Consider the following 14,048-nt stretch of genomic DNA (forward strand, 5'->3'; position numbering starts at 1 on the left):
ATCACATTAATAAAAGAAAGGATAAGAACCATATGATCCTCTCAATAGATGCAGAAAAAACCGTTGATAACGTATAGCATCTAATTTTGATAAAAATCCTCAACAAAGTAGGGAGAGGTAGAATATACCTCAACATCATAAAGGCCATATATGAATTATAATATTCTCAGTGGGGAAAAACTGAGAGCCTTTCCCTATGGTCAGGAACAAGACAAGGATGTCCACTCTCACCATTACTATTTAACATAGTACTGGAAGTCTTAGCCTTGGAAATTAGACAACAAAAAGAAATAAAGAGATCCAAATTGGCCAAGAAGAAGTCCAACTTTCACTATTTGCAGAGGAAATGATGCTATATGTAGAAAACCCAAAAGATTCCACCCAAATATGGCTAAAACTAATACGTGAATCCAGCAGTCGCAGGATATAAAATCAAAATGCAAAAATCTGTTGCATTTGTATATACTAATAATGAAGCAGCAGAAAAAGAAATCAAGGAATCAGTTCCATTTGTAATTGTACCAAAAACAATAAGATACCTAGGAATAAACCTAACTAAGGAGGTAAAAGATCTACACTCTGAAAACTATAGAACACTTATGGAAGAAATTGAGAGGGTACTAAGAAATCGAAAAGCATTCCATGCTCATGGACTAGAAGAACAGACATTGTTAAAATGTCTGTACTACCCAAAGCAATCTACACATTTAATCCAGTCCCTATCAAAATACCAACGGCATTTTCCACAGAGCTAAACAGTCTTAAAATATGTATATCACTACAAAAGACCCCAAATAGCCAAAGTAGTCCTGAAAAAAAAAAAGAAAACTAGAGGGATCATGAATCTGGATTTCAAGCTGTGTTACAAAGCTGTAGTCATCAAGACAATGTGGTATTGGCACAAAAATAGACACGTAGAGGGGCTCCTGGGTGGCTCAGTCGGTTAAGCATCTGACTTCATCTCAGGTCATGATCTTGCATTTTGTGGGTTCAAGCCCTGTGTCGGGCTCTGTGCTGACAGCTCAGTGCCTGGAGCCTGTTTCAGATTCTGTCTCTCCCTCTGTCTCTGCCCCTCCCCTGCTCATGCTCTGTCTCTCTCTCTCTATCAAAAACAAAATAAACATTAAAAAATTTTAAAAAAAGGCACATAGATCAATGGAACAGCATAGACAACCCAGAGATGGACCCACAACGTTATGGTTAACTAATCTTCAACAAAGCAGGAAAGAATATCCAATGGAAAAAAGATCTTCTCTTCAACAAACTGTGTTGGAAAAACTGGACCACTCTCTTACACCATTCACAAAGATAAATTCAATATGGATGAAAGACTTAAATGTGAGACAGGAAACCATAAAAATCCTAGATGAGAACACAGGCAGAAACCTCTTTGACCATGGCTGGAGCAACTTCTTACTTAGACATGTCACTGAAGGCAAGGGAAACAAAAGACATGAACTATTGGGACTTCATCAAGATAAGAAGCTTCTGCACAGCAAAGGAAACAATAAAACTAAAAGGCAGCCTACAGAATGGTAGAAGATATTTGCAAATGACATATCTGATAATTTAGGATTAGTACCCCAAATCTATAAAGAACTTCTTAAACTCAACATCCAAAAAATAAATAACTCAGTTAAGAAATGGGCAGAAGACATGAAGAGACAATTTTCCAAAGAAGACAGGCAACAGACACATGGCCAACATCCAGATGGTCAACAGACACATGAAAAGATGCTCAACATCACTCATCGTTAGAGAAATACAAATCAAAACCACAATCAGATACCACCTCACACCTGGTAGAATGGCTAAAATTAGCAATACAAAAAACAACAGGTGTTGGCAAGGATGCAGAGAAAGGAGAATTCTCCTGCACTGTAGTTGGGAATGCAAACTGGTATATCTATTCTGGAGAATAGTATGGAGGTTCCTCAAAAAAACTAAGAATAGGACTTCCCTATGGTCCAGCAATTGTACTCTTAGCTATTTACCCAAAGGATACAAAAATACAGATTCAAAGCAGGTACATGCAACCCAATGTTTACAGCAGCATTATCAACAATAGCCAAGTTATGGAGAGATCCCAAATGTCCACTGACTATGAATGGGTAAAGAAGTTTGTGTGTGTGTGTGTGTGTGTGTGTGTGTGTGTGTGTATACACACACACACATACATACACATAATGTATATATATGTTATATATATATATAGCAGCTCAAAAATACAATTACTGTATATATATTATATACAATATAAAGTAAATCTATATATAGGTTTAATTACCATAAAGTAATTATGTACAATTACTGTATTTTTGAGCTGTATACAATATACTATACACACACACACACACACACACACACACACACACAGGAATATTACTCAGTAATCAAGAAGAATGAAATCTTGCCATTTGCAATGATGTAGATGGGGCTAGAATGTTTTATGCTAAGCGAAATAAGTCAGTCAGAGAAAGACAAATAGCATATGATTTCATTCATATGTGGAATTTAATAAACAAATGAATATATGGGAAGGGGGTGGAGAGAAGAGAGGGAAACAAACCACGAGGGCCTCTTAATTATAGAGAACAAACTATGGGTTGAAGGAGGGAGGTGAGTGGGAGATGGATTAGATGGGTGAGAGGTACCAAGGAGTGCACTTGTGGTGATGAGCACTGGGTGTTGTACGAAAGTGGTGAATCACTGAATTTTACTCCTGAAACCAATACTGCATTGTATGTTAACTAAAATTTAAATTAAAAAAAAGGAAAAAATCTAAGTTCTCTTCTTTGCTCACAAATCTTTCTTGTATTCCATATCTTCTTTCTCATTTATTTACCTTTTGGAGAACAGTCTTCAGTAATTCTTTCCAAATAAATTTATGGCTAGTAATGTTTTTGAGTTTTTTCATGTCTAAAGTGTATTTTTTATGTTCATGTGAATGATAAAGTGGGTGGATATGTAGTTCTAAGTAATTCTTTCCTTAGACCTTGTAGCATTTGGTGTTGTGAGTGAGAATTTTCATGTGAATTTGATTTTCATTAATTTTTGGAGCCTCTTTTTAAAGAAATTCTTTGAGAAATATAAGATTTTAAGATTTTTTCCCTTTATCCTTGGCATTCCAAATTTTACAACTCATTTCAATTCAGTTTTCCATTAATTAAGTTGGATTTTAAAAATAGATTCCCATTGGCTCTTTGAATCTGATGAGTACTTTCTTTATGTGCTAAAAATGGTTTTTAATCATTAGATTGTTTTTTTCCTATTTACTCTTTTTAGAAATCTTAAAACAGTTGTTGGAATTTCTAGATAAATCTCAGTATGTCTTAAATTCACTTGTTTTTTTCCATCTCGTTGTTTGTTATGATTCAGATTCTTCTTCCTGGTTTTTTCTTTGGGGATTTGTATTTATTTAAAGTAATGCTTTTGAGAACCTTGTAGTTCCACTATAAAAACTGTAACTGCATTTTTTGAGAAGGTAAATAAAACATGATTAACTACTTAAACACAGGTAATGAATTGCACCTTCACCACTGATGAACTTGATTACAATAACTGCTGTTGGTAGGGTTGTCTGCTAGGGGTGTTAGATCAGTTGTCAAGTTCTGCTTTTATATCTTTTGTTTTTGACTCTTTGTTTTCTTGATTTTGATTTGTTGAGAATTTTATTTTCAACTTTGTGTACTTGTTCTTGAGCAGTCTAGCCTGCTGGAATTTTCTTTTCCTTGGGTCTTGTCTTTCACCGTTGGGTCTGTTGTCAGCCTTGCCTTCTCTTTGGCCATCCGAAACCCATTTGTGCAGCTGATGTCCAGTAACAGTTATGTTTGTTCCACAGACCTGTAAATTATATGCCCTTTATTCATGTGGGAAGAAGGGCATTGTACTTTGCTTCAAGGAGACCCTGTATCTTTTGGACGTTGTAGTAATCTACTCCTTGTGAGAAACAAACTCCTTCTCTATTATGTCTTTCTTTTCCCTGGTTTTAACCAGCAGACGTTTAATGAGCAATGAGGAAATGCCAGGAAATAAAATAGAGATTGGGAATACAGATCCTTGCTCAAAATCTGAGTGCTAAAAGTAGCTGAGTGTTATTGTTTTGCAAATATGTCAGCTTATGGGCAATTTTTTTGTCATATTTTTACATTTAACTTTATATCTTTTTAGTATTATATGTAATGGATTTATATTATTGTTTTTTAGTACATTTGTCTAGTCCTTCACTAAACATTTAACAGTAGTAAAAGCATTCTTATAGTTATAAATAAAACTATATTAGAAATGGTATAAATTTTATGTTGCTTTCAGAAATTTGTTTCAGTGGTATTTGAGGTTTCCTAGTAAATGGAACTTGAAGGAAACTGTTCTTTGCTAATGAGAAACAAATATGGGTTTTATAATATTCCCTAGTGTTTTTCAGTTATACTATTGTCATATTATTACTTAAAATTCACAATTTGAAGAAAGAAATATGTGTCTTCAGACACATTTTGCCTAATGTTTTCTGAGAAAGCTTTGTTAATAACTGCAATTATTAATAATTGATATATTTATCTTAAAATATTTGTTATTCTATTTGTGAAAATGAACTTCAAGGAGATTATTTAAAGCAATAAGAGAGGATTTAGTTCTTAATATATAAATGTTCAAATAAAATGTAATTAAATTGATACAGTGAAAATGGAATAATAGGAAACATGAGAATATAGTACACATCTGACAAATCTGTATTTCTTTCTTTCAGTATTTGGCAGGTTTATATACATGTTCAATTTAAACACTTTTTTTTTATGGAAGTTAGGGAAAGTAATCTTTTAAAAATTGATTACAATTTATTTTTTATATCAGTTTTAGGTTCACAGAAATTTTGAGAGGAAGATATAGAGAGTTCCCATATGTCCTCTGCCCCCACATGTGCTTAATTCCCCCACTGACAACATCCCCTACCAGAGCGGTACATTTGCTACAGGCGATGAGCCTACATTGGCACATCACTGTTGCTCAAAGTCCAGAGTTTACATTAGGCTCCATTCTTGGTGTGCTACATTCTGTGGGGTTTGACAGTTGTATAATGGCATGATTCCATCATTATAGTATCATATACAGCAGTTTCACTGCCTAAAAATCCTCTGAGCTCTGCCTAGTCATCCTTCTGTCTACCCTAATACCTGGAAATCACTAATATTTTACTGTCCCCATAGTTTTGCCTTTTCCAGAATGTCATATGGTTGGAATCATACAGTATGTAGCTTCTCAGATTAGTTGCTTTCACTTAGTAATATGCATTTAAATTTCCTTCATGTCTTTTCATGGCTTGGTAGCTTATTGACTAGTATTCATTGTCTGGTTGTACCACAGTTTGTCTACTCACTACTAAAAGAAATCTTGGTTGCTTTTGGAAAGTTGTGACAATTGTGAACAAAGGTGCAATAAACATCCATGTGCAGGTTTTTATGTGGACATAAATTTTCAGTTCATTTGGGTAAATATCGGAAAAGTGTTATTGCTGAACTTTAATGTTAAATGTTTAGTTTTCTAAGAAACCATCGAACTGACTTTCAAAGGGGTTGTATTTTGCATTCCCACCAGCAATGGATGTTTCTGTTCCTTTGCATTCTACATATTTACCAGCATTTGGTGTTGTCAGTGTTTTGGATTTTGGCCATTCTAATAGGTATGCAGTGGTATCTCATTGTTGTTTTAGTTTGCATTTCTCTTGACATATGATGTGGAGCATTTTTTCATTCTTGCCTCTGTATCTTTGGTGAGGTGTCTGTTTAGGTCTTTTGTCCATTTTCAACTTGGGTTGTTTATTTTCTTATTATTGAGTTTTAAGAGTTCTTTATGTATTTTAGATAACAGTCCTTTATTAGATGTGTCTTTTCTAAATATTTTCTTACAGTGTATAGCTTGTACTTTCATTCTCTTGACAATATCTTTGCAAAGAAGAAATTTTAAATTTGAGTTTAAATTTTAATGAAGTCTAGTTTATCAATTTTTTTTCATGGATTGTGCCTTTGGTGTCATAACTAAAATATCACCAAACTCAAGGTCATCTTGATCTTGTATATTATTTCTGGGAGGTTTATAGTTTTGCTTGCAGTGCTCATCTGTTCTTGCATAATGGATACTTTATCCATTAGAACCTTTAGCATATTAAACATAGTTGTTTTAAATTCCTGGCCTGATAATTCCAACATTCCTGCCATTTCTGATCTGATGCTTGTTCTGTCTTCTCACATTTTTGTTTTAATGTTTATTTATTTTTGAGAAAGAGAGCATGAGCAGGGTAGGGGCAGAGAGAGAGGGAGACACAGAATCCAAAGCAGACTCCAGGCTCCGAGCTGTCAGCACAGAATCCTATGTGGGGCTCGAACCCATAGTTGTGAAATCATGACTTGAGTCGAAGTCGGACGTTTAACTGACTAAGTCATGAAGGCACCCCTTCACATTGTTTTTTTGTCTTTTGGTATGCTTGTAATTTTTTTCTTGATAGCCAGATATGATTTATGGGTAGAAGAAACTGCTGTAAATGGATTGGCTTTTAGCATTGCAGTTGTAGAGTATGGAAGGAGCAGAAGTCTTCTATATATGATTAGGTCTTAGTTTTCTTGTGAAATTGTGCCTCATATTGTGGACTTCACCGGTACACCTCAGTTTTTTTCCCCTTTCTCAGGTGGTACATGATGGTCAGAGGGAGCTGTATTTGTGTATCTCTTTTCCCATGTGGAAGTCCAGAGCAGGCTAGAGTTGGATATTTCTCTTTAACAGGTCAGTTAGGCTCTGATAAAAACCTCAGTAGTTTAGGCTCTGTTACATAGTTTTTCCTGGCCTTGTTAAGAACAGAAAACTCTGGCATATTTCAAAATACCTTCGCCTGCTGGAAGCAGAAGGTTTTTCTTTGATGTTCACTGGGAGCTCTTGGAAGTAAAACTCACAGAAGTGTGTGAATGCCCCATGACTGGGTCCTTCTGGGAATTTTAACTCTCAGAGTTGCCCACAGTGAGCTTCTGTAGTTCCTTCCCCTGGCACTGTTCCCGTAGAAGTTTCAAATTTGGTATATTACAATTCTCTGTATCCTCCTCTCTGTCTCTCCAATTTTCCGCAGTGATTTTCCCTGTGACCTCCTCTGACAGATCTAAGACCAGTTGTTGACTTTTCATTTTGTGCTGCTTTTTGCTTTTTGTTTGGATGGAGTGGTAACTTCTGAATCCATGACATGCAGGATCAGAAACCAGAAGTCTCCAGTAATCATCTGATGGCATAATTTCTTACAGATTGATTTTTAAAATTCTTACACATTTCAAAAACCATATTGAATGTTTTACAACTTAATTTTTCAAAAAGCCCAAAATAAATAAAATAAAAATGATTGCTCTAATTACTTGTAGTTTACACACAGTCTTGCTACTATTCATAACTTGGAAAAATAGCATAGCCTACAAAATCTTTCCTGTATTATTGTCTAAAAAACATTAGTTTTTGTCAGTATTTGAATCATTATTAAATACTAGAGATGGATTTTCCTGTTCATCTTTCAGCAATGCCTGTTGCTTTGTTGTACTCTTGAGTAAAAGGAAAACCAACATTACCTTATGCACTAGTTTCATATGTAAAATAAAATCTAAGAGAATAAAATGTTGCTCTGAGCATGACATTTTGTAACCTGTTATTAAAGCCTAAAATCAAATAAATAAACGGAATTAGAAGATTACTAGTTTGTCAATCAGCCAGTACAAGAAACTGAGCCTTCTTTCATCTAAGATTTCCCCAGCTGTTTGGAAAGCATTAACAGGAATGTTGTATTTGAGAATAGTTTAGATTTACTTTGTATGTAATGCTTCTTCAAGCCATTTTGTTGGTTATATATCCTTAAAAAGAAAGTCCTAAAATAAAATTTACTTTCTATAGACCATAAATATAAAACTAGATTTATTCTGGGTGAAACCTAGTAGAGATCTACTTCAAATCATCACATGATGGTAAATAATTGGAATGTCAAGATAACATACCTAATTTTATATTTTTCATTATTTCCTGTTGGTTTTGTAGCAACTTTATATAAGACAATTAGAAACCAGAAGACAATTAGAATAACCCAGTCAACAATACTGTGGGGTAGCTACAATCATATATATAAGAGAAATATTTCAACGCATGAAAGCTAAAGGGGTATGGTAATATATGAAATGTTCAGTTATCTAAGGATCTTTTAAGTGATGTACCATTTAGCATCGTGTGTTGCCGAAAAAATGTAAATTTTAAAAGGAAGCATGTTCATGCTAATGGATTATTTGTTTACAAAAATAACATTATCCAGTTGTAGTCAATGGTTCAGTGTTCTTCCTTTTTAAATTATTATTAAAGAAATAGAGGAGACAGTACTTATTTTCCCGTTCTTATATCCAATCTGAAATGCTCAGCATGCCAAAAATTCTTAATAACAAATCATATTATAATTGATGAATTCTTTAACCAATATTCTATTATCCGTACGCGGTTCACTGTATTGAGTTCCTGATGTTCACTGAGAAGCTTCTGCCATTCTTGTTTGCAGCAATCTGAGGAACATTTTTCGTTTCCAGTAATAACAAAACACTGAGTGGAAATTAAGTTATTACCACCTTAACAATGGAATTTGGTTTATGAGAAATTACCACTTCCCCCCTCTAGTTTTTTTCTAGCATGTGGCTAGAAGAAACATCATTCATGATGTCTTGTACCTCTGTCACCGTCGTCTATAGATAAATGATTCCCAGGACAAAGAATGCCTTTTCTAGCAAAATGTCAATAAAAGTAATGAAAGAAAGTCTCAGCCCAATATAGGATACTCTGTGAATTAAAATTTTAAAACATCACATAGTAGCTGTGGTATATATAATGCCAAACTATAATATGTTCATCCTTGGAAAAGATATCACAATATTCATAACATTGCTGAATATTATAGATTATTCATAATGTAAACAAAAAGTTTGAGCTTCAGCTCAACCTTTGAATCTTGGAGGGATATTATGCAGCCCTGAAAATCAGTAAAGCCTTTTCTTGTTGCCTGGCTGAGGTAGGGATCTGGTGGCCATGTTCCCATCCAGTTTGACTCTTTAGGTGAGATTGATTAGGTAAATGCTAGTATCTTGGACCCTTGGGAAGAACATTGTTAGTGAAAGGCAGTACAAATGGGGCTCAGCTATCTCAGGGAATGGGCAGGCAGCCTTTACACTGGACAGTCACAGGCAGATGCAGAGTTTTTCCTTGAAGGCCTTTACTAGGCACAACAAGAACAGCTAACATGGCTCTACATCACAGACAATGGTAAATGTGGTCTGTAGGCCCCTGGATCCGCTTTGAGGCAAAGTTCTCAGGAATCTTGAAGTACTGACTTCGTTTTTCTCCATGTCATGGTTACCACACACCCTTTTTCACCTATTTGTTCATTTATCTCCTCTTTGTTCATGATGTATGTTTTATTTGCTTTAAGTAACTGCTGACTCTTTGGTATTATTACAAAAAGTGTTTACATTAGCTACAGACAACTTTTCATATTCTTTATTTCAGATCATACTTATTTTTCCATTAGCTTAAAATTCTATTTGAATATAAAGTCATATAACATATTTGTTAATGTTCCTGTCATGCAGCTCAAAATTGTTCCGGATTGAGAACCTGTGGGCATTGTTTGGAACAGCCTGGATGTGGCTGGTGCAATGATCCTAGTAACACAGGAAGAGGACACTGCATTGAAGGATCTTCGCGAGGACCAATGAAGCTTGTTGGAATGCACAGTAATGAGATGGTTCTTGATTCCAGTCTTTGTCCTAAAGAAAAGAACTATGAGTGGTCCTTTATCCAGTGTCCAGGTAATAAAAATGTGATCAGTATAATTTCAGTTTGGAAACCAAGAATGATTTTGTCTTTCTTATAATAAATACTTAGAAAAACATAATGGGACTCAAATTTCACCGATAAAAAAATATTCTTCCCTATATCCATCGCTGTTGTGTAGATGGCATTCTACACACTATGTTTGGCACAATATATTTGGCTTCATATGAAAACTGGACTCATGCCCGTTTTCTACCTTGTAATATATAGTCTTTCATTGTTCATAGTTGTATGGTATCTTAGAATTCAGAGGCAACTCAGAAGATCCAGGCAAACTTTGTGCTAAGTGTGAGAATGTTTTAAATAACATTTGTGATGGAATCAGCTGGCCTCATTATGAATACCATACGATTTTGAAAGTTAATAGTTTTCAGGTTTTTTTCCATAGGAAGTCTCTTATGCTAAATAAAAACAACCTTCTTGAAAGATTACTTATTCAATATATTTTTATTGAGTGCCTACTATGTTCCAAGGGGCATTTTAAGTGCTAGAGACACAATTATTAACAAATTAGACTAAAATTATTCCATCCACAGAGCCTAGTTGAAATTAATGAAATTAATTCTATACACATGCATATATGAGGTTAAGTGCTGTTAAATAAATAAAATGCCATTAACTAAAGTAAGGAAGGGGAATAAGGCTTGCAATTTAAGAAGGTGGTGAGAAAAGAGCTCACTGAGAAGTAGCAATAAATACTTCATATAGATGAGAGAATGAGTCATAGGGATATCTGGGGAAAGTGTCTTAGAACAGGTGACATCCTAACACAAGGATAAGCGAAATAGATAAGCGAAATTTGGGAAGTGAACCTAGGAAGCACAGTTGAGGGAAGAGAGAGTTTTAAAGAAGGGAGAAAAACCAATAATACTAATAATACTAATAATACCAATAATTACTAATCTGGATACTATACTCGGAAATTTGGACTGACACCCTCTAGGGACCTACGAGGACCATGTAGAATGCTCCTCAGAGTTAACCTGCTGAGGGACTGGAAGGTGGTGCACTTAGATGTGGCTTCTCATCCTTCATTGGTTGGGTGATGCCTTTGGAGGTACTGTGCTTCGGAGCTGTGCCAACAGTCTGGTTACTAGCTTGCCCTGGCTGGTGAAAAGTAGAGATATTGCAGAACTTGCTTTAGGTGAGTCACCGACAGTGTGCTGTACTGAAACCAGATGGACTGAGGGAATGTGGTGCAGAGTGCAACAATACCTGCTACATAAACTTTGAAATATGTGAAAAGCAAAAAAGAACAAATACTGGTTTGTGAAACAACATGATTAAATCTTAAATGCTTTTTGCTTAGTGAAAGAAACCAGACCCAAAGGCTACAAGTTGTATAATTTCATTTATAAAATGATCTGGAACAGGCAGAACTGTGGGGATGGAAAACAGATCAGTTATTTGCCAGAAGTAGTAAAGGTAAGGATTAATTTCGAGGGGGCCTCAAAGTGGAGTTTTTGTGTTATAGAACTGTTCTTTCTGACAATGTGTAGGTTGATACATGAATCCATGCATTTGTTAAAACCCATGTTTTACACCACAAAGAGTGAACTTTCCTGAATGCAAATTAAAAAGAAAAGTCACCTAGAATGTCAGGAGACCCTAGGGTGTAAAGTAAAATTGTGACAAGTAAATTTAACTATATTAAAAAAGCCATAACATCATCAAAAATAGGAAAGAAAAAGGGCTTACCTAAGTAACTTTGGAAAACAGTGTTTTGACTTAATACCATAAAGCTAAAGAAAAAAAAAACTGTACATAAAATTGTAATCTGATTAGTAAATTTGCTTATCATGTGGTATAGGTTAACAATTCTAACAATACTTTATGTGTTTACTAGGTTTGGAAAATAACTTGTATTTTAATGTAAGCCAAGTTTTCCACTGTCAGAAAAAGAAATTAAAAATAAGCAAGGAGTGAAGACTACAAAGAACCCTGTGGTATTGGATTAGGGTCTGAGCTAACAGCATGAATTCATGTTTATTTTAATATATATACAAAGAGGTGTGTGTGTGTATATATATATATATATATATATATATATATATATATATACACACACACACACACACAAAGAGGTAAATATAGATATATGTGTGTATACATAGTTTAGGGTATACATGTATTTTCTAGTTCTGTTTGTCAAGACGGTCTAGAAGCCATGACATCCGAGAAGCAAAAACACATATAGTGCCTATATCTTGGTTTTTAAATACTGTTTTCCAGTAAGAGACTCCTAAAAACTGAGAACAAACTGAGGGTTGATGGGTGGTGGGTATTGAGGAGGGCACCTGTTGGGATGAGCACTGGGTGTTGTATGGAAACCAATTTGACAGTAAATTTCATATTAAAAAAATTAAAAAAAATGAAAATAAGTAAATAAATACTGTTTTCCAATGAGAGGAACCAGGGCTCTATGGAGAAATGGTTAATTCTAGGGCCTGGATTGGGAGAATACATGATGATCCTGGAGCATTGTTTGGTGCCCCAAAGTAAGAAAGAGCTTAAAAAAAAAAGAAGAGGGGATCATGATCATGCCAAAGAGACACAGTACCAACCTAAAATAATTCTCAGGGGAATGAAGTTTGAACAAAAAGTAATGATTGTATTGGGTTACAACTCAACAGAATAATATCCATGAATCTAAACTGATTTAAATTGATTTAATAAGTAATAAATGGGTGAGAATGAACAAAATTCCTTACAGAAGAATTCTAAATAATAAATGTAGAAGGAGTGAGAAAAATTAAAAAAAAATCACTATTAGAAACCCACAGTAATACTAGCTGTAAGATAATCCATTTATGTTGAAATTTGGGAGTAAAACGATACGGAGAAACAGGGTATTTGTGTAGCTTTAAAGCTTTGGTAGTAATTTCTCAGTTTTTTTTTTTCATAGTGTTTCAAGTTTTTATTTAAATTGTAGTTAGCTAACATACAGGGTAATATTTGTTTCAGGAACAGAATTTAATGATTCATCCCCTAGACACAAGAACAGTGTTCATTCTAACAAGTGCCCTCTCTAATGCCCATTCAGCTACCCACCACCCTCCATCAAACCTCAGTTTGTTCTCTATCTTTAAGTGTCTCTTATGGTTTGCCTCCCTCTATGTTTTTATCTTATTTTATTTTTTCTTCCCTTCCCCTTCTATTTTGTTTCTTAAATTCCACATATGAGTGAAATCATGATCTTTGTCTTTCTCTGATGACTTATTTCACTTAGCATAATACACTCTAGCTCCATCCATGTCATTGCAAATGGCAAGATTTCATTCTTTTTGGTGCCTGAGTGATATTCTATTGTGAGTGTGTGTGTGTGTGTGTGTGTGTGTGTGTATGTGTGTATGTGTATTACATCTTTATCCATTCATCAGTCAGTTGACATTTGGGCTCTTTCCATAGTTAGGCTATTGTTGATAGTGCTGTTATAAATATCTGGGTACATGTGCCCCTTTGAACCAATATTTTTGTTTCCTTTGGATAAATACTTAGTAGTACAGTTGCTGGTTCACAAGGTAGTTCTATTTTTAACTTTTTGAGGAACGTCCATACTGTTTTCCAGAGAGGCTGTATCAGTTTGCATTCCCAAAAACAGTGTAAGAGGGTTCCCCTTTCTCCTCATCCTTGCCAACATCTGTTGTTTCTGGCGTTGTTAATTTTAGCCATTCTGACAGGGATGAGGTGGTATTTCATTGTGATTTTGATTTGTATTCCTCTGATGACGAGTGATTTGAGCATTTTTGCATGTGTCTATTAGCCATCTGTATGTCTTCTTTGGAAAAGTATCTATTCATGTCCTCTGCCCATTTCTTCACTGGATTATTTGTTTCTTGGGTGTTGAGTTTGTAAGTTCTTTATAGATTTTGGATACTAATCCTTTATCTGATATATCATTTGAAAGTTTCTTTTCCCCTTCCATTGGTTGCCTTTTAGTTTTGTTTATTGTTTCCTTCTCTGTAAAGAACCTTTTTTATCTTGAAATCCCAGTAGTTTGCCTTTGCTTTTGTTTTCCTTGTCTCTGGAAACATGTCTAGTAAGAAGTTGCTATGGCTGTCTAGTACTGTGTTAAATAACGCTGAGAGTTGACATCCCCATCTTGTTCCTGACCTTAGAGGAAAGCTCTCAGTTTCTCCTCATTCAGCATATTAGCTATGGGA

At 34.8% G+C, this 14,048-nt stretch overlaps 1 protein-coding gene across 5 annotated transcripts in view; it reads left to right on the forward strand.

Annotated features, from left to right (window-relative positions):
- Positions 1-14,048, forward strand: part of ATRNL1 (attractin like 1) — a 757,637-nt gene that overhangs the window by 172,363 nt on the left and 571,226 nt on the right. For all 5 annotated transcript variants that reach the window (XM_042960329.1, XM_042960330.1, XM_042960331.1 and 2 more), the window contains exon 18: positions 9,642-9,860. In XM_042960329.1, coding sequence (XP_042816263.1) covers positions 9,642-9,860 — 219 coding nt within the window. The remainder of the gene's footprint in view (positions 1-9,641; positions 9,861-14,048) is intronic.

The sequence above is a fragment of the Panthera tigris genome, chromosome D2 (genome assembly GCF_018350195.1).
Source record: "Panthera tigris isolate Pti1 chromosome D2, P.tigris_Pti1_mat1.1, whole genome shotgun sequence".
NCBI lineage: Eukaryota > Metazoa > Chordata > Mammalia > Carnivora > Felidae > Panthera > Panthera tigris.